At 33.2% G+C, this 27,320-nt stretch overlaps 1 protein-coding gene across 1 annotated transcript in view; it reads right to left on the reverse strand.

Moving 5' to 3' along the window:
• Positions 1-27,320, reverse strand: part of CFAP47 (cilia and flagella associated protein 47) — a 285,559-nt gene that overhangs the window by 144,388 nt on the left and 113,851 nt on the right. The window contains exons 42-46 of the mRNA XM_034074649.1: positions 21,987-22,063; positions 19,844-19,989; positions 14,323-14,431; positions 13,239-13,465; positions 6,698-6,878 (exon numbers count right to left, since the gene is read on the reverse strand). Coding sequence (XP_033930540.1) covers positions 6,698-6,878; positions 13,239-13,465; positions 14,323-14,431; positions 19,844-19,989; positions 21,987-22,063 — 740 coding nt within the window. The remainder of the gene's footprint in view (positions 1-6,697; positions 6,879-13,238; positions 13,466-14,322; positions 14,432-19,843; positions 19,990-21,986; positions 22,064-27,320) is intronic.

A 27,320-nucleotide genomic window follows, 5' to 3' on the forward strand; every position in this document is an offset into this window, starting at 1 on the left:
AAAAATAAAAAAAAAAGAAAAAAAGTTTTGTTTTCCTATCTAGGTTATGTTTATCTTTATAAACTAGGAAAGAAACTAAACCATATGGCATGACTAAAAGCATCCTAGGTGCATGCTTGCTTTAGGAAATTTTAACAATGTACATGCTTATAAAATACAGTAATTGTATATCAAGACATACTTAGATGTATAATCATTTGAAAATTAAAACCTTCCCATTATTCTTACGAACTGCACAAATTTATCATTATTGATGTAACATATATATTTATCATGAGATGGCAATAGCAGTTGGTATTTGGCTTTTATTACAATGTGTAATATATTTATAAGCTAGTACTGACATGCTAGCACATTTTTGCATATCAATTCCTATCAGTCATTTCTTCCCATGTATTTTCTCTCCTTTAAAATAATTCTAGTCCAAAGGTATTGCTATCAGGTTTCTATCAATAGTATGATCAGAAATGTAAAGTCTTTTTGAGTCAGGAGACTGCAAACAAAATAGCAACCTAGAAAAAAAACAACTAAGACAGATGTCCTTCATACAAAGGATTTACACCCTGTAGTATCCATGAACTGTCACACAGAAATATGTGAGACTCTCTGTCTCAGGAATTTGTACACAAGAAAGCTATAATTTTAGATATTGGCAGTGACAGGTCTTGTATTGTTTAGGCAATTGATGAAATATACCCGTAGAATGTTTCCCTTTCTACAGCAGGGAAGATCCTATGTATGCCTGAACTTTAGAGCAAATAATTTATGAATAGTCTAGAAATCTGAAAACTAACTCCCGTCTTCCAATTTTTTCTCTTTTCCCTAATAATTTAAGTGATTTTTACTTTTGCTTTGATTTTTTCAGTGTTTATTTATTTCAACTTGATGTCTAAATAGCACAGTTCTATTTAATTTTGTGCAGTTTTAGCTTGTATTTTATTCTTCTTCACCTCTTTGTATAATTTGACTGCAGCAAATTTTTATTTCACTTTTAATACCAAATGACATATTATTGGACATTCAACTTAACATTAGAATTTCAGAAAAAAATTCTTATGTTAAGCCGTAGCCTGACAGTTGGAACAAAAGCGTGTATCTTAGCTTTATTTTTTTATAAGACTAAGTTGTAGAAAGATTGTTGTCTTGAGTTTGTGTCAGCATTTAATAAATCTGTCACTTTATAGGTATCAAATTCTTTCATTATAAATATCTATGTTACGTACAAAGTGCTATACTTTCTGCACAGTGGCCTTTAACAGTCAGACACATTCTTCCATTTGAAGCACTCACTGGTAACCTGAACAGGACCTCTTTCCCTCAGAGATCACTGAGAGATAAGATATTTCAGCATTCAAGACTTTGAAATAATTACTATAGCACTTTCCTGAGCTCTTCCTCATTTGTAACCTCCTTTCTGAAGAAAGGAAACCAGAACCAGACATGTTGTTCCAGTAATACTCTCCCTTCCATACAATGGTAATAGAATTTTTCAATACCTACACTGTATTTTTACAGATATGCATTTAAGAATCCTAATTTTTCAAAATTTTCTTTAAAAAATCCTTAGTGAAAGAGAGAGAGGCAACTGAAGTCAGAAAAGCACAGAGTGGGGGTGGAAGGCTGAAAGCTTTAGTTCACCCTGTGAAATAAGTACCCTGCTACTTTTCAGATTTCTCAAACATTTTCAGAAACATCACTTTGCGAAACAAAACCTTTGCTCGCCTTTCAACCTACATTACTTTGTCTTTGACAGACAACATAACTTAGTATACATCCCATGTTGTTCAAATAAACCCAACTGCTGAGCAAGTTGTTCTGCTTAGCTAAAACTTACTAATCTTTCATTAATGGGCAAATAGGATGGATTTTTGTTTTGGTTTTCACGTTTTTATTCCAAAATCCATAGCAATTTATTTCCATCCCCGCCATAATCAGTGTTGTTCAGACATGCATGTGCAGCAAATATACAGCAGATAAGCTGACTTGTTAAACATGCTCCTTACTTGCAGGAAGAGCATGTTCTTTTATATAGATGAAGTTCTATAAAACAAGACTGCATGGCACGAAATCTTCAGACAAAACTATAAAAAAATAAGAATTATCAAGATTACAAATCTATATATACGCATTACAAAGCCAGCAACACTGGCAACTAAAAGTTATAAAGCATGTGTCTTTACGAAACAACAGCAGAAAACACGGGAAGTTCAGATTCATATAAGGAAGATGTTCATTACTGTGAGGATGGTGAGGCACTGCAACAGATTGCTCAAAGAAGTGGCAAATGCTCAGTCCCTGGTAATGTTCAAGGCCAAGCTGGACAGACCCATAGGTGACATGGTCTAGTGTGAGTCATCCCTACCCATGGCAGAGGGCTGGAACTAGATGATCTTAAGGTCCTTTCCAACTCACCATTCTATGATTATATGTACTTATCTTTAAATTATACAGAATGTCAGAGTTTACTGATGAAAATCTAAATTACAGATGAGCACCCTGACCCTTAAAGTTTCACTTGTGAAGTAAGCTTGAAGTCTCTGTTGTCTATCCACATGTCCTTCTTCTAGGCAGACTCCAAGTTTCAGGGAATTTTCTGAATCTCAATTCTGACCAGAGTAAGAGGTAAAGGATACTCTGATGTATTTACTGAGGATTAATATCCTTCTTCAGCACAGCAGTAAGCCTATTCATGCAGCACAAGAGAGAGGCCTTCAAAGTTTTTACTATACAAAAAACCCATAGCAAATACAATTACTCTCTACTGAAATTATAGAGGCAGGCATTAAATACAAAAGAAACATATTCAGTCTGATCTTTAAATCCCTCTCACTTTTGCAGGACCAAATGAACTTTCTACTAATACATACACAGTATATCTATATAATATATAGATATTATAACTATATAATAGTTATCCGATAGATATAGCTGGAATGAAAACCATTAAGATGAAGACCTATACCATCATTTCTCAGAGCCACATATTGAAACAGAATCATATTTTAAATATATCCTTTGTATGAATGAAGACTAAAAGGAAAGCTAACCCCATCTGTGCCTAACTATCCTGTATGAATAACACATTCAAATGTAATTAATTTTTTATTACTCTACTATTCATAGAACTGGACTCTGAATGTTGACATGATAAGGAGCTAGAATAAAACCCCAAAATGTAAACAGTAAAATGAAAGCTAACAAATTTTTTGTTATTGGACAGTGACAATGTAATTAAGCTTTAAATGATTAACACTTTATTCAGGAAAAAAAACAAATAAGGTGCAGGAAAATGTATACAGCATGTGCACCACGGTATACAAAGAAGAAATCACAAAATTACTGATAATGCTTTATTTGAAAATAAGTTTAAAGGCCCAGAAAATTGCTTTGGAGGCACTTATAAATAACTAAAAGATTAAAACAAAAAAAAAAGATTATCCTGATTAAACCCAATGCTGAGCAGATAGCAAGTATGTGAGATAAAATATAAAAGTCATAGAAAGAAGAACATAAGGCTGACCACAGGTCATGAAAAATATTAATATAAATTTTAAAACATAGCATGTAATTACCAAGAAAAATACACAGTAATTAGAAAATATTACAAATATGAATATGTACATATAGAGATTTACAGTGATGTACATATAGATGTACATATAGAGATTTACTTGACACTATCAAACAAGTACTGGTTCCTGAGGGCACACTTTCTGATGACTCTGCAGTAACAAATTATCAAAATTTGCTAACTTTTCAATACAGCCAATGCATTTTTTTATTTCTATAAGAGTATATGGTTTGGGTTTGAATCAAGATGTCATATCAGAAGTAAACATGTTCTGTTCTTTTTCTGTATTAAGATCTGAAATACTGCCAAAAATCTAATAAGGTTATTTAACAAGATATATTTTATAGGAAAATGTGTTGAATGGCATTGATTTTTATCTTCTAATTCCCTCTTGGCAGAGTTCTTAAAATATTGGCTAGACAATTTTCCTGCTACTGTAGTCTAAATATCTGTTCCAGGGACTGATTTTAGTTAGCTTGGTTCCACCTTTGTTTTTCTTCATAAATCTAAGCACTCTGTCATTTCTTTAGAAAAGCAGCTATTCTCACCCTAGGTAAAGCTACCACCGTGGTTAAAATACTGCTTTTTCTTTGGATAGTACAGTTAAAATTTTCAGATGAGACCAATGTTTTGCCTCCATCTACAGGAATACCACCTGGGGATTTCTGTCACAATATTAGATTTTCTAAGAGCCGGTGAATATTCCTTTTCCCTCATTAGCACAATAAATACACTGAATCAGCTGGGACTGTCTTTGTACTGAATACGTCTTTGCTTTCATGCTTTCAGCTGCTTATCTCAGCTTTTCTTATTAGCTACTCTTTAGCTCACCACCTCTCTGAATTCACTACCAAAGCTCCATTTAGTTTTCTGCATCATCTTGACTTTTCTGTTCCCTCATGTAACTATTTAAGCATCTTAGTAAGAAAAAATACGTATCAAAAAGATTGTGTTCACTGTAGAATGATTTCATTTCTGAGTTTCCATTGCTTACTTCCCTTTTTCAGATACTTTTATAATTTCCTTTGCTGGATAAAGAAGCAGCATGAACCAGCAGTAAAATACTTCCTTAATATAATGTGGTTTCTTCACTGCATTTTAGCAATTAATATTCTAAAAATTTCAGACAAGTTCATTCACATTTCAACTTTAAAAATAATTTTAGAAGTTGCTAAGCAGCAGTGACCACCAGTTAACAATTTTTGTGGTGAGATCACGATGGAGATCTTATTATGTCCTTATCAGATTTGCATCTACATATTTTCCTCTCTCCCCCAGCTGGTATTCACCTCTTCTACAGAGCAATCCAAAGAATCGCTTGTGCAAATATGACTTTTTTTAATTCACTTCTAAATTATTTATTAGAAACACAAGCATTTATTTTTTAACTTGACAACAAAAAGATTTTAACTAGGATTTAAATATCTTGTCACTTAAGAAATGATTCAGCTATCAACGTGTGTTACGTCTATTCTACAGCTTCTACTGACTGCTAGCCCTCTAGTCACTCATCATGATAGTTTTGCTTCTAATACTGCAGTAACTCTTTTCATCTTTCTAAAAACATGCCTAGTGACACCCTAAAATGTTTTACAGCACAGATACTCTAATCAAATAGAATGAATCTGTAGCAAAAAGACTTGCTAGAAATAGTCAAGACACTCCTTATTTTTATTCCAGAAAAGAAACAAAAACCACAAGGGATACATCAGTTTTGAAGACAAACATACACCATGAAAGCACATGACTGGTTCCAGTGACAGTTAGAGAAATGGATGGGGCTTTGAGCAACCTGGTCTAGTGAAAGGAAAGTTAGAGCTAGATGATCCCTTTAAACCCCTAATCATTCTATGATTCTATGAAGTGAACTGCAGAAAGATACAGAAGGACTCTACTGATCAATAAGTGATGAAATGGAAGTATGGATGGACTGACTAGAATTCAAGCCTGTTAAATTTGCAAGGAAAACTGCTACTTATATTTCAAGTACAAACCTCCAAATTATTTGTGTCATCCAGTACCTGTGGAACATTACATTAGCTGTGATATAACCACGTACAGATACCTTAGCAGGTAAATATAAATTTTATCATAGAATCATCCAGGTTAGAAAAGAGCCTTAAGCTCATTGAGTCCAACTGTCAACCTAGCACTGCTGAGACCACTACTAAATCATGTCCCTAAACACCATATCTATATGTCTTTTAAATACCTCCAGGGATGCTGACTCCATCACTTTCCTGGGCAGCCTGATGCAATGCTTGCCAACCCTTCTGCTGAATATTTTTTTCCTGATATTCAATCTAAACTTCCCCTGATGCAACTTGAGGTCATTTACTCATCCTATTGCTTGTTATTTGGTAGAAGAGAGCAACACGCAGCTCACTACAACCTCCTTTCTGGTAGTTGTAGAGATCAATAAAGTCCCCCCAAGACTCCTTTTCTCCAGGCTAAATCACCTCAGTTGTCTCAGCTGCTCAAGATTTTTAAGAAATGCAACCTAGAGGGTTTTATAAGTTTAAATTAAGATTTAATATATATATATATATATATAATCAACCAGCAAAGAAGGGATCAAATTAAAAGCCAAGAAAAAAAGAAAGCAATTAATATTTCAAAATAAAATTTAAGATACTAGAAAAATTTGAGGCAACAGAGACTGACTAAAGTTGACAAGATCAATCTTAAGGCTAATGAGGTACAAAGAGAACACAGCATACAATTAGTTGACACCGCCCTCTGGCTGACTAAGGAGAAGCAAACAAGAAACAATATATGGTATAAATGGTGCAATTTGAGAACAGATCACTGCTGGATGAGAAAAAGATGTGAGAAATGAGCACAAATTAAGATCTCTTGGATAAACAAACCAAATTAATTTATCTTATAGAGCAAGTCTCCTGTGGTTATGTACCTCTGGGAAAACCAGGAGCAAGTAAAAAGCACTGTTTTGAGCTAATAAAAGAGAACTTTGGTAATGATGACAAAGACAACGTTGAGGATTTGATCAATAGTAGAATGGGGAGAAAGATAATTTTCTGATTCTATTCAGGAAAAACTTAACACAGATTATTTTTGTGAAAAAGAAAAAAAACATAGATTCATCATATATAAGACTATTCTTACCTGTTTTCTGAGATGAAAGGTCTTTTGCTGATAGAACTTTCAAATTAACTCTGTCAGATCCCAATATTGGAATAGAGAGCTTCTTAGGAACCTCAAAGAATTCTTGCGTACTTACTTCTACACTGTAATCCATATACTTCAGCTCTGGCGGGAATTTACGAGGTGTCAGGAGTGCATGTCTCTGAAGTGAAGGAATAATGTATACATATGAACGATCATCTCATAATAATTTCAGATTAAGACATCTAAAATTATACAGGTCTAAATATGTAATTCTAAAGCTAAATTGGTAATTTGGCAAGTTACATAGAAATTGTTGAAAGATCCTTCTAAATAAAAACTGTCTTGCATAGTTTTGTTACACATCACATGTCTGAAACATTCGTTTAAGAAAAATGAAGTTTGAAATTTACAGTAAAACCATCTCCTTCCCAGAAACCACTGTGCAGTCCCTTAAAGTATTCAGGAATGGCAAGAAAAGAAGAGAATAAAGATGAAAAGAAAACATTTTGTATCAGATGTAGACAGATTTTTCATCTTTTACTTTATAAAGTTTCTGGATAATAAAAGGCATGAAAACAAAAAAATATTTTTCTGGTTTTGAAGGATAATTATATAGTTAGCTGAGGTAACTGATACTTTGAAACTGACAACATATTTTAGAAATCAAAGCATTTATAATTAATTTTAGGGATAAATAAACTACCCCTGTGGTAAAAAGCATTTATAATCAACAGTAAAACACATATTAGTAAAGGATTAGCTCAGCATGTAAAGACAAGCTCTAAAACATTGAATCACAGAATCATAGAATAGTTAGGGTTGGAAAGGACCTTAAGACCATCTACTTCCAACTCCCTTGCCATGGCAGGGACATCTCACACTAAACCATGGCACCCAAGTCATCTAAACATCCTAATGAACTAGATTTGACTCCTGTAAGTCAGCATTACAGAAATAATGCAATTGTTTAATACACAACATGTTAAAAATTGCCATTTTCAATCCAATAACACAGTATCATTTTAATGTTCAAGATTAAGTTGAACAAATTTAAAATCTGAAATTAGTTGCATCTTTTTTATAGATAAGTTTTTGGAATAAATCACTGCTGTGAATTAACTTGAAGCAAATGTAGGGAGGAGATAAATACAGAAAGGTTCAGCTTGTGCTAAGAAAACTGGTTTATTCTATTTGTTTAAAATCGTGTCAGGACAACAGGTATCACAGTAGATATTAGAATGGGACAAGGAATGGAGATCCATTCTGGGAACTCAAAAAGACAATTTAAAAGGAAAGTGGATTGTTCTTAAGGATTACTATTAAGGGTAATATGATCAAACTACTGTTGAAATCAACTGGGTTGGAGTTCTGAGTTGGGTTGGTGGCTTATCTGTTGTGTGGTTGGTTTGGGTTTTTTAATTTTTTAATGCAAAACTCACATTCCCTTTCCAGTTTTATAAAGCAGACCCACACTCTGCATTGCTTTGCTTTGACCATTAATCTATCCATCAAAAACGTCAATATGTCTTAAAATACAAAGTCCATTTGGAATTTAGGAATCTGTAAAAACAAATAATTATATATGATTCTTGTTCTATAAAGAACTGGACACATATATGCGACTGAGAAAAAGTACTCATTGAAACATAACAGTAACTAAAAGGATTTTACTGTATATGCAACACTTGTGTAGTGCAAATATAATCTACAGAAGGGACAAGAAGATTTGTTACGTGAGTTGAAAACTTGGACTCACTGTTGATTGATTTCTATACTGCAAGACTGGAAGTTCACTGATAGAACTTGCTCATACACACACATAAGATAAATTTAAAAAAATCAATACATGTTAATAATTCAGTTGCTATATTAATAGCAAGCTCCATTTCTCTCTGATAGGACTGAAATGACAGAAGACTTTGCAGTGGGAAAAAGATATTTCATTTTCACTTGTATTGGGAAGTTTCAAATCAAACAATTATATGTATTTACCAACTCAAATTTGACTTAGATCTTCTGTATATTCAAATACAAATTTATATCTGCACATGATTTCGGTAATTAGATTCTTTTCCAACACTGAAATAAAAATCCAACATGATTTAAAAGTTTTGGTAAGTCTTAATTGACAAAATGATTGTAAAATGACCTTCGGTGGAGCACTGAACACTTCAATTGTAATTATCTTGAAGATGTATCTTATAATCTAAAAAATAACTGAAGTACTTATTTTAAGATCCTTGTTCAGGCTATCTCATTTTTAAAGATATGTTAAGAAAAACCACAGCTGGTTAGTATTACATAGTCTATGAACATATCAAGTATTTCATGGTACATTTCCAAAGAGTAAATGAGGAAAACATTTTTAATGAGAAACCTCGATCTTTTTGAAAGGCAAAAAAACATTCTACAAACACACACAAGACTAAAATATATTGCCTCAATGGGCAACATTTCCAAGAAAAGAGAAAATCGTAGAATCATAGAATAGTTAGGATTGGAAAGGACCTCAAGATCATCTAGTTCCAACCCCCCTGCCATGGGCAGAGACACCTCACACTAAACCATATCACCCAAGGCTTCATCCAACCTGGTCTTGAACACTGCCAGGGATGGAGCATTCACCAGCTCCCCAGGCAACCCATTCCAGTACCTCACCACCCTAACAGTAAAGAATTTCTTCCTTATATCCAGTCTAAACCTCTGCTGTTTAAGTTTCAACCCGTTACCCCTTGTCTTATCATGACAGTCCCTAATGAATGTCTAACATAATTCAGATAAATGTTACAGCTGCTATATTTTTTAGTATTTTTCAGGGCAGTAAGTTAAAGGAAATTTAGTATTTTTTAACTCTTATTATCAATTACAGGTCTAAGGCTGCTGTGCTACAATAAGATATATTCCAACATGTACTTCATAAATGTAATGGTTTATGGTATTCCATTTGTGGAAGTGTTGCTACCAGTTAACAACAGTATTTGCATTCACTTCCCAGGATTAATTTCTTTTTAGAATAATTTTTCAAAAAAGGATTGGAGGGTATATAAAGCATCAGAATTAAACTTGGTATTTTTCAAAGGCCAATTGATTTTCCAAGGTATTTTCTTAGAATTACCACCTGCACTTTCTGTGTAAAGTATGGCAGATTCTGTTACAGAATGCAGAAGAACCTTACTCTTTCCCTGCATATTACTGTTTTCCAGATCTTAATTTAGACCCATTTCTTCCTTCCAGGAATTAACTTCTAAAACTGTTCTTCATGAATAAAATAATTTCATTATTATAATCTCTCAGAATCCCTGTAATAAACCATTTTTGCCATTTCACTTAATCCTATATCAAAAGTAACACGATATAAAAGACATTGGTTCCACTTATAAACTCAATAAATTGAAATCTGACCCCAGAACCTTTTGTGAGAAGTTCATTCCAATTCAAATATACCTAACGTAAATTTGTAACTTTTTAATTACAGTACACTATAATTAAGGACACTATGATTCTTTCTAAAAAAGAACAAAAAAAAAAAAAACCAAAAAAACCCCACCCCCTCGCCCCCCCAAAAAAACCCAAATTGTATCTAAAAAAGCAAACTGGCCAAACTTAACTTACAATTTTTCCATAATCAAAATAAAAAAATCTTTGAATCATGGGTGTCTGTGAAGAGCACAAACTTTGAAGATCAGAACTGGACAGATGTAGGATGAGATTCTGACACACCAGCCAAGCAGCAGAAGCCATAGCATTGAGTGCACAAGGTCTCTGCTCATCTTCCATTGATCAAAGATCATTAGCACCACCATGATGTACTAAGATAAAATATTCAGTGCTGCTTAGTCTCATGGACAGCAGGACAGAAAGAAAATGTACAATGTCCTAACATCTAGGATGGATGTCCATCTATGGACACAGAGATCTGCTGTCCACGATAAGCCATGGATTTGAAGGAAGGTAAAATAGAGCCTAAATACTTTTTACAGTTTAACTATGAGGATACAGCTGGACACAGAGGCAAGTGCAATCTTTAGTTTTGTTATTCTTGCACAATAGGACTTCCTTCCTGAATACCATGTGTAATTATACAAGGAGGTTACTAGCATCTCTGACTATGAAGAAAGAGCCTTGTATCTAGAAACTGGATTTAATTTATTCATCTATGTAGATTCTAGAAAGAAGGAAAATGAGGCATGTTATTTTGAATTTCACTTCACTAACTGCTACTCCCCCTGCATACCCATGTGAATTCTCATTATTCTGTTATTTCCTTCCTTCTTTTAATCACTTTCCTCTATTTACTACCATTATTAGCAACTTTAATCTAAACAAGTTATGTTCTTCTTCCACATTCTCTCCCCTTTCTTTCCACGTTTTCTCTTCCCTTGTTATCTGTCCACCTAAACTTTCCACCTACAGCTTTCTCTTATTAATCATTAAAAAAGTATTTGCAATTATTCACAATAATGCTAGTCCCAATCTTAACAGTGGCAGAGTTCCATCCTATATTTTTTTACTACTACTTAAAAATGTTTTAGTTGAAATTAAATTGATTAAATACTCAAGAGGTAAGAAATTCACACAATTATACTTAAAAATAAAACTCAGAACTATCTTAACATCTTTCATTAAAAACAATAAAAACTTCACAGTCACAAATGGGCATGTACCCAGGATATTAATTAGTGTCTGGGTCTTTATGCCTTGTATATATTTAGTAATAGAATTAAGAAGCATGAGGTTACTGATTTTAATTTCTGGTTTTCCTTTAAATATAGAGATATGCATCTTTAGATTCCTATTGCTTTAGCATCCTTGCTTCCTATCTCTTCACTACTCAGATTCTCTAACTGGTTTATTTTCTTGATGCTAGTGGTTTTCAAATAGTTTTTAGATTATACCAAAGTTAAAACAAAAAAAAAAAAGCCCTGTAACAAATCGTTTGGATTGTGCTGGTAGTACTGGTTATTTTGAGGAGATGGGGAAGTAGACAGCAGATTAAGTACTTAACCTTGCTGCTAGTGAGTCCTTCAGTCTCCAACATTTTATAACAAACTATTAAATTTCTCTTTGTAGCAGAGCTGTTTAGTGAGCTGATTTTGACCTAGCTAAAGAGATAAAAGAGAGAAATAAAGATTTAGCTAATATTCCTGCACCTTTCCATTGAATGTCCATTTCCAAGTTCCTCTGACTTGTTAACTGTCACTTCTGTAATCTGATTGCACACTAATTCTGGCACAGTACTAACAAAAGCACAAAACACAAACAGGATAAACAGGATGTGCACAGCAACTTTTATGGGAAAGAGATAAGAAGCCCTTATTTTTTTTGTAGTAACTATTAAAAAGAATAATTAGAATATAAATATAATATTAGAATATTAAAAAGAATAATTTTATGGGAAAGATATAAGAAATCTTTATTTTTTTAGTAACTCTACTTATTAAAAAGAATCAAAATAGATATTTTTCTCTTAAAGTAAGAAAAAGAAGCAGTAAAAACACACTACTAAAATAGCTAGGACTTTCAACCATGCATATAGATGGGTCAAGTAAAATCATACAGCAAATGTTACTGAATATACAGTTTGACTAAAATCCATTTGTGTCCAGATTACATGGTTACAATTCTCTTCCTAGTACAAACATATAATAGATCAAATCTACTCTGTCATTTTCTTTACACTGTCAATTTCCCTCACATTTTGAGCTTATCTGTAAATAAAAGGCATATATTTAGCAACATCAAGACATGAGGGAAACTTACTCTTAGTATTGTGAATCCATACTTAGGAAGCAGTCTAACTGGCAATCTGGAATAACACAGATACTCAGCGATCTAGCTGTGGCCAGGTAACATCAGGTTCACAACGGAAATTAAAAACTAGAGTGTGGTTATTATCCATAGAAGGTGGTACTTGAATTCTACATGAGAAAAAAACTTTCTCATTTGGCAATACTGCTATTATAAATTTATTCACAAGTACTAATTGAATGTTTAACAGACTACCTTGGGAGGTTTTTTGTTTCTAAATATTGAAATCTTGGAAAAATATCTCTAGGCTGGAATAATATCTAAGGAAGTAGCTATAGCTTATAAAGAAGATCTGTGGTTTTCCAAAACCATTCTCCAAAACCATGTATTGATAGCAAGACATAAAAAAATCTTTTCTGCTTCTCAATTTTTTCTCAAAGCCTATTCTTTAAAGAAAAATCCTGTTCGACAATTTTCATTTCTTACAAAAATGTGCAGAAAGAAAGATATTAATACAAATACCTATTACATAGAGTATGAAATAGAGTAAAATGTTAAGGCTCTTTTTAATTGCAGCCAAGTTTTCCTAAAGGAAGTACTTCTTAATAGCATGGAGAAAGCAGCTTCAGAATGAACATGTAAATTTTGCAGTGTCTGAGGGAAATTGGGATTACTGTCAGAATGTGTGAAAAAAAACCCATAACTTCATAGTTTCCTGAAACTTAAAAACTCAGTAAAACAAACCAAGAACAACTAAATAATTGCAGTAACAGAGTACTGTGTTTCTCACCTCTACTCTGGACAGCCCTAACAACGCAGTTGCAACTCTAACACTACTGCTCTGCAGAGTCCCCGTGATCTTTCTTCTTTCATATTCAATAGTTGACATCTGCTGTTGTGCAGCAATAGCCAGAGCCCTTTCTCTTGAGTCATTGATCACTGGAACCTTCAGATTTTCTTCAAGAATCTGATCAAGACGACATTTCAAATATAAAACTGGCTCTACGGAACTTTGACCTGTTAAAAAAGAAACAAAACCCTCACATTTGTCAACCAGAAGCATTACTGCAAGGAGCATTTAAAATCTCTAATCTCCAAAGAAAAGCCAGAATACAAAATTGCCTTAATGTTTAGTGTGATTGGTCTAGTACATGCTATTTACTCCAGTAACACTTTTAATAAAATTCTTAATCATAATAGGGAAATAAAAATTAACACAGACTGAAATACAAGCCACAAGTTACTTAGGTGACAAGAAAACCCAGGCTTTAGTGTCACTACTATTATGACAATAATTAAAGTTTTAAAAAGTCTTTCTGACACCTATACAACACAGACACTTTTTTACCCTGGTAGATGATGTTGCATCTCCTCTAAAGGAAGCCACAAGCAATTATTTCAAATAATACCTAACATTCTTTCTGAAATAGGATTGGCAGCAGTTTATCACTGTCTAAATACAAAAATATTGGATTGCCTGTCAAATCACAACACTGCATACAAAACTCATGCAATTTAAAGTTAGAAAAATTCTAGGTAAAGATGACTTATCCTAGTTCAACTGGTTACAACCTATATTCCTAAATAGAAGAGAAATAATCAAAAGATATTTATGAAGACTATTTTGAAGACAATACAAGAAAGGTAAAGAAGCTTGCTAACAACCAGCTGCTGCTCTGAAGACAATAGACTGGACAATATTAAAAGAAACATCTGATAGTTACACTGTAATATCTTTCTTATAGTCCACTGTAAACAATTGCTTTTACAAGATTTATTTAATCAATCTGGACAAAAATGCATGGGAACTGAATAATATTTGCAGAAGATAACTGTTTGCTCTATTTTACTCTTTTCCCTTCTATTTGTTTTACCTTCTAATGTACTGCTAACATGCAAAACATTTGGACTATCCATTGGAAACAATCCTGAAGGCAAAGGTATATCACCTGTTCCCTCTATCAGATATATGAATTCTCCAATCTGAAATGCAAGAACATACAAAACCACAGAACTCAGAAAACAACTCATGCAGAAGACTAGGCAAGATATTAACACTAAAACCAAAGATACCCTAGTAATACTTAAAATCTGATTTGTAAAATATTTTACATATTTAGGAGACCTACTATTTTAAAACTATGCTTAAATGAAAGAAAATACGATTTCAAACCCTGCTATGATAATAAGGTACCCTTAAATGAAAATATTAAATGTGAAAAGTCAAGAAATTTCAAGTAATCAAATCCTTTCCAACTCTTCATATCATTTAACAGAATAAGGATATCCTGACCCATAAATACAGCAATAAAATTAATTCTAATTATGTGCTATAGGTATATATAATATAAGCAAACTCATTCATGACTTGCTTCACAGCTAAGAACATTTTTTGAAAAATGTTTAATGTAATTTTGAGCCAGTAACATTAATCTAGAAACCAAAAAAGAGCAAAAATCAAGACAGGAAGATGGTACCCAAAAAAGTGGTAAATACTCCATCCCTGGCAGTGTTCAAGGCCAGGATGGGCATAGCCTTAGTCAACATGGTCTAGGGTGGGTTAGAACTAGATGGTCTTAAGGTCCTTTCCAACCTTAACCATTTTATGATTCTATGATTCTATGTACAAATTCTCCATAAAGAAGAAATGAAGTTAACAAATATCATTTATTTCATTAAAATAATGGAAAAACTACAAAAGCTTGAATGTAAATATAAACATGACCTAGAACAAAGGAACACAGTAACTTTTCAAGGAGGAAACAACAGATTAAATAGCAGAGAAATAATGCTTTGAATCCTGGATAAAAGAAAAATAAAGTATGGTGCAAGAAAAGTAGACAATTTTTTTAAATAAAGAAAATTAACTTAAAGTACTTCAAATTATAAAGGCCACAATCAGGACATCCCAAAACTATGATACCTAAATTAGGTACCTATAGATCTATCTGAACTAGGCAGAAGATTTGATGATATATTACTCTTGTTTTGATAACTTTTTTTCTTTACCACAGACTTTTTTTGGACATCACCTTCTACTGATTGCAAGGCAAAACTGATATAACAACTGATATAATTTGCACAGAAGGTCATGTCTTTATTTCTGGAAGCCACATTCTGTAAAACTCTGCCTTAAAAATGCATATTCTATTATAAAGAATAATATATATTATCTTTTATTCCAGATATGAAGGAAATAATTTATGGAACTTAGTCCATCTTCCAAACAATGCAATGTTTTCCCTTTAATAATGCTCAATAACATAAGGCTGATTTTTATTTTAACTTTATTCATAGTTTCAACACATTTATGTTAAGGTTGAAAGCACTGCAGTTATGTTTCTGACACAGCAGAAGAAAAGCTACTCAACTTTGATGGCATGTTCTCCCCCTCCTTGATTCAGAAGTTCAGACAGTTCTTCCTTGGGAAGGATTAAAGAAACCTACAGCAAAACTGAGTTCCCACACAAAAACTAATAGCCACTCCTGGGAACCAATTTAAACAGGAATTATTCCTGTTTGACACAGTTGTTTGGCTCCATAAGGACTGCTAACAAGCTCACAGTATATACAAGTAATTTCATGAAGGTTCTGGTTGCTAGGATGCCATTTTACTATCAATTTCTTGTCATTGCTGATATCAGTATGCTTATGGGTAGGAACAAACCCCATTTCCCTCTTAGCTTTGAAGAGTTCTTGCTTTTTGATCTCCATAGAATGAAAATCATTTATTTTCTGCTGAGTTTTTCCTAATGCTTCCTGATGGAAGAGAACAGGTATTTCACTGTATGTTGAGAGTTTAGCTAGTATCCCCATGGTTTTAATGCTTTATATTTCCATTTTCTATCAGCTGAAAATGGAATATCATCAACATCTTGCAGCGTTTACTGATAATAAAAATAGTTAAGAAAATAGCTGTTGAACTACCATTAGCTATTTATCTAATCCCATTCCTAACCAATATTTCAGGAGAATATACAGCTACCAGGAATTTGCAGCTCTCCACACAAATCAGTAATTAAGAATAACATATAGTAAACCGTTCTCCTAATAAAACTTTTAATTCTACATTAGACATTTAGCTGTGAAAGTCTGGACTGACATTCTCAAAGCACGATTTAGTAAATTATTATCATTGCAATCCTGAGATGTTCACATTTAAATTAGCTCCCAGAAACAAAGATTTAGGGAAAAAGCAACCCAATTATGTTAACCAATATATAATATCTCCTCTGAAAAGACCTATGCTAAAAATTTGAAGAATGTTTTTCTTAAAAAAACAGAAATATTGAAACAAGTCCTTGGAAAATGCTATAAATAACTTGTGCTGTCATTTCAAACCTTAGAAAAGTTAACACCCAGATTATTTTGAAAGAATTTAAGCATCATACTTAAGCAGGCCTACAAACTTGAACCAGTGTATCTTCCTGCTTTTATTACAGATACATAGTTAATGCAATGACAGATAGGATTCCTAGTCCAACTGGGGATTTGAACCTCAGTACCTTCTTGGTTGATTGTAATGAAGACACAGTCCTTGATTACTATTTCGGTCCATTTGTCCAAAAGGGTAGGAAATGTAAGTAGGAAAAATTTACAGAAATGCTAAATTTGGTTATTTATTTTTTTAGATTATATACAGCACAAGTCCATACCTGAACAATATGTCTCATTGTTGTATGAAGCTATTTGATTTTCAGTCAGCATGGTAGCTACACTTCTTTGTCAATTAGAGAGTGGTAGGATTGAAATATTGCAGCCATATACTCAATATTTAAAAGAGCCAATTTCTTCCTGTGCCATTACTGTACAGCTCTAAAATCACACCAGCTAACTTGCAGTTTCACTTTTCACTAAAAGATTTACCACATTTTCTTACAAATGATACATTTATGTGTATGGGACTTTTTCTAACCTGAAGTGTACAGGAAATTTTGTACTTTCAGCAGCCTTTAAATACATCCTACTTACTCTGCTAGGATGGAAAGACCAAGTATTCCAGCAATGGTTACAATACAAGACATAACAGTGGCTTCTCTGAGGCATTAATGCTTCCTACTATGATAAGATGAATTTGTTCTTGGTTAAAAATTATGATTACTAGTTAGGTGTCTAAATTTAAATGTCTCTACACCACTGGAGGCAACACTGGGGCTGTCAGAAATGTTCTTTTCCTTTCCACATTAAATATCACCATCTCATATCTCTGACCACATCTCTTAGATTTGCTTTCCTCCTAATAACATGTCTCTAGTCATTAAATTATTTATTTTTCTGGCTCAATACCCAATATAGCATGAGCCTTTTCTTACCTAGTGTATAAACTTCTGTGCTATGTACCTCTAATGCGGGTTCAAACTTAAACAGGAGAGGTTTAGATTGGATATAAGGAAGAAATTCTTTCCTGTTAGGGTGGTGAGGCACCGGAATGGGTTCCCAGGGAGGCTGTGAATGCTCAGTCCCTGGCAGTGTTTAAGGCCAGGCATGGGCATGGTGAGGTGTCCCTGCCCATGGCAGGGGGGTTGGAACTAGATGATCTTAAGGTCCTTTCCAACCCTAACTATTCTATGATTCTATGAATGCCCCTTAACAATCTCTTTTATTAATTATAGGGTGGGTTTTTTTAATTGTCTCTATAAAGAAACTGTTACATCCTTCTAATTATCCTTGTTTCTCTCTCTCTTCCCCCTATCCTTATTGTATTATCTCCTGGGGAGCTAGAACTGCACACAATATCCAAGATCTGTACAGCATAGCTCTTCAGAAAGGTATACTGAGATTTCACATTTTATTGTATTACATTCCTAATAATTTCTCTTTCTGAATGGTGCTGAGTGCTGGATTCTTTTTTTGTTGAACCATCCACGAAGATCACTATCTTCTGACATGGGGACATTTACACAGCCTTTTTGTGGATTATTCCCTGGTCACAATGAGGCATGAGCTCACTGTCTCACTATCAGTTTTGACAGACTATCTTCTCTCTCTCTGGTAACTTTAAAGAAACTTAAGTGAACTGCATACTCTTTAGACTTCTAGCCATATGGCTTGTTTTCTTCAAAAACTGCCAGTGGTTTAAAATACTGAACAGGGTCAGATAGACAGGCTTGGGCATTATTTCATTAGTGTCATTTTCCTTTAAAAGCAAGGACAAGTATAAACTGGTGAAGCGGCATAGCCAAAGCCCTGGTTAAACAATAAAAACAAACACCAAACACTAGCAGAAGTCTTTTGTACTATTATATAGTAATGAAACATATGGAAGCTGAGAATGTGCAGGGGGGAAAGAATAAGTCATTTCGTTTTGGATGTGTTGTTACAAATCATGAAAACATGTCAGAGAGAATGGCAGATGCACATAACTGCACAGAATGAAAGCTGAAACACAGAGGTAGTATTATGAAGGTAAAAAACAGAATATAAGCATAGAGGTCAACCACACATAAAAGAATATTAGAAAAACACAGGGTGTTGAAAAACATTGATGGATAAAGACAAAACACTACAGCGAATTTAAAGGGCTGTGAAAAGATGGAATAAAGACAGATAAGTAAGACTGTGACCACTGAGATAAAGGATTACAGGAACATCAAAGAAGCTGGAGTGTAAATTTTAAATTCTCAAAGTTGGTCAAAACCAGGTCTTGGTAATTTGATTAAATTAATTTTGATTAAATACATATGGCAAAACCCAGGCTACATGAATCAAGAGAAACTGAAAGGTAATGAAGTCAGTATCGATGTACAATCTCTTCAGAAATTTTTCCTGCATTAGTGCAAGGACTGCATAGAATCTGGATTGGCAAGCAAATTAAAAAACAGACAGAGCACGGAAAATAATTACTATTCTACTTTGACATCATATCTAGATGGAGTGAATAGCATGGAGAGAAGTACAGTAAAGACTTTATCCTCTTCCTGCAGATGTCTCATCCTAAAGTATTCTTGCTCCAACATCGAGACAAATTATTTAAATTCTATATTTATTTTTCAGATAAATTGCCTAGAAAAGCCACCAAAATAACATTCTTTGCAGCATTATTTTTATTTGTAATAATTTTACAGTGAAAAGTAACTTTCAGAATTTCATTTAATTCTAATTATGTGAAAAGGGCAGTAAACTTTGGTTTAAATTTCTTAACTGAAGTATCCAACCTTATGTTAATCTCTGACCAACTTCTAGAGTAACATTTTCCTCCATGAATTTTAAGAATATCATATACAGATCACATCTTTATAACTGCATATGCATTCAAATGCATTCCTTAAAATATATACATAGCCAATTTGTATATTTGCTTACCCTATTCACACACAGTTGGCAAACATAGCCCAATTCTTAACTGATGAGGTTATCACATGAAAACCACCTTCTATTCATACTTTCTGTTCTTACCAGTTCATTAGCCAGAATGACACTACAGTAACGTTTTTCCAGATTAAAGGGAAGGAAGTGAATGTCTAAGCCTGCAGAACTTCCCCCTTCCAAGAACAGTTTTTCCACTGGACTGAAGAACTCACGGAGAAGGCTGGATTGGTCAGCTGTTAAAATAAGTTTAAATGGTTGTTTAGATACAACAGCACCGGTTGTAAAATAATGTAGCTGCCTAAGGTTAAATATAAGGATACTGTATACAGCCTCCTATAGTAATCAGTATCTAAGTCACATTTGTAAATGGTAATCAGTATCTTCAGTTACACTTGTGTAGATGTATTACAGTATTGCATGCTGTATTATTTAAATACCTAATTTTGCTAAGTACACATATTCTTATTCTGTGCACTGAAACAAGACCTAGGAAAACTGTTATCACCATCAAAAGCTCTTTGAGGATCTACACCCTATATGACTAATGGTAAATGATTACTGCCAGAAAGAAGAGTACAGTTTACTACTATTTAAACAAAGAGTTTTGCTCTCAGTAGCAGTAACAATGTTATGTTATAGTCTGAAATCCTCTAGTATAGATAAAAATACTGGCAAGCTTGCTTTCTTTGCATTGTTTTCACAAATTGAGAAAGTGCTTTCGTCATAGATATTAAGAATCTTGGGGTTGAATCTGGCAAAGTCTGACTACTTTTTCACTATGTGTTTTTCATCTGCTAAGCATATTTCAATAATACGGATTACCTTAGAACCAGACATTCATTCAAGCTTGGTTTGCAGACTTTAGAATAGATGTAAAAGTGAAAGCAACAGAAATGGGTGAACATTATGTAAAAAACATACGTCAAACTCTAAATAGAACCGATTCACCCTTCAAAACCACCAAGAACCAAGCTGAAGAAAGGCATAGCCACCACCCATCTTTTTTTCTGCATAGTCCAAATTGTTTTCCAAACAATAAAAATACAAATTTCCCAATGTTCATGCTTTAACCACAGTTAAAATTTATATTAATTTGATGTTTCTAAAGCCCACATAAACAATGACACACACACAGATACCAAGAGGGCTGAAGTCCCATTTTAACCTTCCCATCAAATAGGGTAAGGCAGACCTAATAGCAACTATTTTTTTATTACCAAAGGCACTAAGTCTCAAACTCATCTCCGTTCAAGGTTTTCACATTCAAAGTATGTAAAATTCTGGAGTAGACCTAATTAGTCTTGTGAGAGCCCTCTCTCCTCACTTTTTTTCTGGATTTTGTGAAATTAAAACAACTGCCAAAAAAGCAACATTTAATAAGTAGGGGGTTTTGGGCGAGGTTTGGTTGGGTTTGGATTTTTCTGGTTTGGTTTGGGGTTTTTTGGTTTTTTTGTTGGGTTTGGGGTTTTGGTGGGGTTTTGGTCTTTTTTTTCTGTTTTCTTCCTTTTTATTATGGCTACTCCAAAATAAAAAAAGAAATTAAAAAAAATCTATAGTTTAAATATTACATGTTCTCTCAGGTCAGGGTGTAAAACACATAAAGAAGACTCTTATTTAGGTCTTGTTTGCCATAGTATTGAAAAAATAAGGGAGAATCATCTCCAAAGACCTGAGATGACATAAAAAATGTCTGTAGTCTCAATCTGATTAAAGCTACAAAAACATTTGTAATCTACTCACAAATTGGTACAATAGTTGTACCGCAATTTATTACTTGGGGTACATACATTTTATTTTTATGAACTGTATATTAGTTGGCTTTAATTCACATCTCAGAATACAATTTGAGCTAATCAATATATCTAAAAGGGCTAAATTATTCAGACTACAAATCTGCTTTCCATATCACCTCAAGCCAATATTTTCTAAAGGGACAAAATTAATTTCACAAGGCCATCCTAAAAATTTGCAACAATCTCAGAAAATGCTGTAGCTCTACATTTGTATGTTTTAACAGAACTGTGGACTGATATTTCATAGGAAATAAGGCCAAGAAATGCCTGATCCCTAGAATAACCTTAGACATCTTTTAACTAAATTAAATACATCAGAATATAAGCTCTCTATAAATAATAATTACTGAACATACTTTATATGTCAAAATCTTGTTTAGGCAGACAATCTAATTTCTACCATAATGACAAAAGAGGTATTGTATACAGGTACTTACAGAAATTTAAAGTGATCTCTTCATTTGGATCTTCAGGCAGTACATCATTTTTAAAATGTAATATCTTATTTTTAGAGCTAAAAGGAAAAAAAAAATAAAAGCAATATTCTAAAGCTGGATATTTCTATTATTAATAGCTAGGTTTATTCCCCTTTTTATGAATAAGTACTTGAAAAGCAAATATTTCCAAGAAAAAAAATCCACATTGTGGAACCATCTACCTACCAATAATATTGAATAGTATCTTTCCCACTTAAGTTACTAGTCTTATTTACAGCAGAGCCAGAACATGCTCCCTTCACTTAACCAGTATAATACCTCTGCAATATTTATATAAGCAAAATTCCATGTTAAAGTACAATTATATTCTGACAGTCAAAATTACTCCTGTTCAATAACACCTTTGCAGACCTCTGTTTCGATTCTTTTCTATCATTTCAATATCTTATGAAGATAGGAAAGAACTGTTCCCTAGTACATCATGAAGTGGCAAGGCCCTTCATTCTTCTGATGCCCTCGGTTGTCTTCCATTCAGTTTTTCTAGTTTAAGAAAAAAAAAAATCTACTCTATAGAAATATATCTAGATATCTGCAAATCAAATTCAGTTCAGATACACTGTGCTCATACTAGGACTTACGTTCTTAGACCTCTGGAGATGTCTTTAGACTGCAGCTTCTTACAGTAACTGATTTGCAAAAGTAACAGTATCAGAACATACTTCAGAGACTAGACATCTTCTTAACTGAACTTTTTTTTAAGCCCCAATTTTTTTCTGTAGCACTCTCTACCTTCTTCCTAGCTTGACAGTCTCCACTTTGTAAAGATAAGTGTTCTGCTTGATTCACGTTAACTCAATAACGTTATCCAGGTACGACCCTGAGAGCTACGTGAATCTTTTCACGTCTATCTATCTGCCTAACTAAGGGTTGAAGTACCTTAACACAACGTTAACATAAAAAAAAATAAATAAAAATAAGATATTTAAAGTCAGAAATATTTTAAACATTAATTGTACTTCCAGGCTGCAAGACTGCATAGTTGCATGTTACAGAATACTAGATTCTTTGTGTGTGTGTGTGTGTGTGTGTGTGTGTGTGTGTGTGAAACACATTCAGGGAAACATTTTACATTTACTATATTAATTAGAAAACATAACAGCAGGTCACATATGCAAAAATTAGAACTATCTAGTAAATGAAGAATCTAGCCCATGGCTTTGGCTTACTGGGATCCTTGGATATATCATTAGTCATTATTCTAAAGTCTGGTTTAAGCTCTACTCTAAATCTAAACTTTGTTTCCAATACCATCTGGAAAAGAAACCTGTCCAGTGAAGGGGAAATTCAAATTTTAACTACTCAGCAATGATAATTCAGGACCAAGGAACAATCTGGCATGAAGGACAAGAATGCCCAACTGGCTGTAAGCATGAATGCCAAAGACAGAACAATTCGCTCTAAGGGAGTGAAATTTTCCCTTCTGAAGAGATAAGAAATGATACAGCAGTTACAAAATCATGGATTGTGGAATGCAAGTGATCAGAAGCCACTTTTGCTAAACAAACAGCTGTGGTGCTGGGGGATGAACTAAACAGCTGGTTAAGGCACCTGATGCTGATGCTCACAGGATCGACATTGGTGCAAGTGTATACAAGGAATTGGGTCATGCAGCAACTTTGCAGAGTTCCTGCGGAAGCGCTTATGGTGATAAATGTCTACACAACACATATGTTCATTAAATCTTTATATTTAAGCAGCCCAGTGTGTTCAATTTGACTCAAGGAGTACAATAAAAATTCCCCAACATCTGTTAAAAAAAATGTCAATTTTTTTTGTTTCCTTGCTTAGGCCTGGATAAATATGAGAAACTAAGCTCCTGCGCAGAGCTCCACTGATTTCACCAGAAGTCTGTGTTTCTGCGGGGGCAACATCACCAACTCTAATAAAAGGTTCAGACCTTAATTGCTTTAATTTTGTGAAATACAGCAAGTATTGAAATGTTATCTGATTTCATTTTTTCCAGTTAAAACATTAATGGTTTTAATTCTGTTGGTTTTATTTTTGTTCAGTGCAGCAGCAGATTTCTGACCTCAGAGGGACTAGTATTTCACCATGTAAATCTGAAATTTTTACCTGTGGGGGATATATTTTTTTAAATATAACATAGTGTGATAGCAGCAAATTATTGCTCTTTCAACTTACAAATAAAGAGAATGCAGACTGTGGATCTTGGCTGAAAATGGACAGGAGGCTCACTGCTTTATAAAGTCCTATATTTAACCCCTCCTACACAGTAAAGTCAATAGAGCTTTAATAAGACATATTTTTATTATCAATATTTCATTTATATGTATTAAATGCAGAGACTTCTGGTACTGCATAGACTATTAATAATTATGCAGATTAAATTTTATAATCTGCAAATCAAACATTTGAAAAACTTATATATATATAGTAGGATGTATCATTAGCTTTGAAAGATGTCTCCAAATTTCTATTTGGAATGCAAAACAACAATGTTTTGATTTTTGTACTACTATACATCAACAGTAAAAAAATCCCTAATTAATTTAGAAAACTTTATCACTAAATACAACTTTTGAATTAAATTATTATTTTTCAAGACACACTATTTCACTTCAAATCACATGTATATTGATAAATTCTCTAAGGTACTTAAATAAACTCACTATGAAGCAGGGTTTCAAATCTATACTACATACAAGTATACACTGGACAATCCAGTGTATTGATTTGTCAACCTTCTCCCTCCTATTCATGAGTGTTTAAAACTCACAAGGGACAAATAAATGTTTTAATCTATAACTTATTGTAAAAATATAACAAAGCTTCCTGCATGTTTTCCCTATTGATTTTTAACTACAAATCTAATTTTGAAAATTCAATCTTGAAAATAAGATGTAAGATCATATTTATTATTTGCTTGGTTGTTTATTTAGATTTATTTTTAAGTTAGACAGCTACATTGTAATACTGAAAGAACACATCACAACATATCTTACTATAAAACTGGGGTGACTTTATACCATACCATCTAGTTTAACCAAGCCCAAGGACAGCAATATGTTTAAGAAATTTTATAGGAAATACACTTCTTTTGTTATTTAAGGTAACGCAGGCCGTTTTTTAACAAATTAAATCAGTAAAGCTAAGTAAAACATGGATTTTACACTAATGGTAATAAATGTTAAATGACCCAACTCAATGCAGTATGTGCAAGATCCAGATTTAAACCATCAGAAACATCCCACTGGAATCCCACAGTTCTGTATAACAAGTATTCATGAACTACAACAAATCAATAGTATAAAAATTATTTAAGGTTTTTCAAGCCATGTTTTTTTTTCTCAGAAGAAACAGAGCTCAATTATTTAAGAAAAGGCACAAGACAGTGGAATATTTGAATATTTCATGGCTAAAAATAGAGGGCTGCTGTTACCACTATCTCTGACTAGAGTAAATAATTTCTCTTACTTATAAGTGCTAACCCAAAAAGACTGAATGTGGCATCTTTAGAGTAGAAATTGATTACTTACAAGGTCCTTGCCTAAAATATTCCTAAATTTTTTTCTTTTTCTCCTCAAGAATTATTATATGAGGGAAGAAAAAAAAACCCCACAGTTGAGACTCACTTTTTTACACATACTTTACAACATTTCTAGTCACAGAATAAACATAATTTTCCATTATTTTCTGTATAAATGCTAATTTTCCTCTTGGCTCAGAGTATTTGAGGAATTTATACCAAACAATAAGGCATTAGGGATGTAAAATCCCATGTTAATATGTAGTTCATGATCTTTCTTGGAAGCATCAAATCTCGTAAGAGAAGCTCTTCAAGCAAGTTCTAAAACTTTCTACTGAATTCTCCTCTTCACTTAGTTACTTTTATTCACATACAAGGTTCTTTTGGTCATAGCCCTGAAAAGAGAGGACTGAAAAATCCAGGAACAACAAAGCCCCTCCCACTGTGCCTATCTTACATGAAAACTAGAGGAATTATCTATGTTCACTAACAGTGTAGTTAATCATTCTCAATGAACTTAATGCAATCAAGGATCTTTCTGAGAAAACAGTGAAGGGGATGAATCTTAACCTAAACACCTTAACTCTGTTCATTACAGATTTGCTTTTCAAGCGTATTTGAAAAGAACAGATACACTTCAAAAAACAATTTACAACAGAATATTTGCTTATTTTCATACAATCAAAGCAAATTATGCTCCTTACCATCTTATTTTCTTGACACAACTTTATATCTTTTTCTGTCCTTCACAAATATTTCCTACCATTTTTGACAAAAGTTAAGACTGTGCACTTACATTTATGGAAAGAGAGTTTTGTTTAATTTACAACAAGCACAGTGCTCAAATATGCTGAAAACTATATTGTAATGTATGTAAAAAAAAATACTGCGAGTTTCAGATCTAGACTCAGGTTTAATATTTATCTACACATAAAAGTCATTCTACCATAGCAGTAAAATTTGATGAACCAGCTTATAGCAAACAATTATTACAAACAGCATTTGATAGTTATTGGGTCTCTCTTAAAATAAATAGTTAATCTTGCTAGGATAAGAAAAAAATCACAGACTTAAATAAATGGACTTGTAAAATTCTCAGAATATGTTACCTGGGAGATTCATTTTAATACCTATACTTAAAAGCCATTTTTCAGAAAGGAAAATGATCTCTGAGGTATGCAAGTACAATTATGTATTCTGTACTTACAAATGAGTATTTCACATAAAGATATAAAAATACAAATTTTATATAAAACGTCATCTCTTTTAATGCTTTATCTTTGAATCAGAATGCCAAGTCATGACTGCAAAATCAGAGACTACAGCAGGTGGATTTGGCAGGTTAATAAATGGTTAGAACAGTGGTGCCACAGTCATGGGTTTGGTTATTTAGAACATGGAACTCGATTTGGGAAGCTAGGTCTACTGGAGAAGCTGGTCTGACTGAGGGGAAGAGCTGCTTTTATAGGGGACTTGCCAGGCTGGTCAATAAACACAGATATTCTGTTTAACATAACTCTCCTTAACACAGGAAACCACTTAGAACAAAAGTGTAAGAACAATATTCAGAAAAAATAAAAGTATTTGGAATGCCAGGGTATTATCTCTGTTTAAAAAAATAAATAAGCTATATACAGTATTCTGCAAAGCTAGTCCTGAAATTTATTAATTTTCTTTTTTTTTTGTTATAGAGTAAGTTTTCCTTGATGTAAAAATATTTATCCACATTCACAGCTTTTTTGCAAATCAGTCTGTGCAATCATAAGCCATCCTTATGACTCATGAAC

Source organism: Melopsittacus undulatus, chromosome 2 (genome assembly GCF_012275295.1).
Source record: "Melopsittacus undulatus isolate bMelUnd1 chromosome 2, bMelUnd1.mat.Z, whole genome shotgun sequence".
NCBI classification, from domain to species: Eukaryota; Metazoa; Chordata; class Aves; order Psittaciformes; family Psittaculidae; genus Melopsittacus; species Melopsittacus undulatus.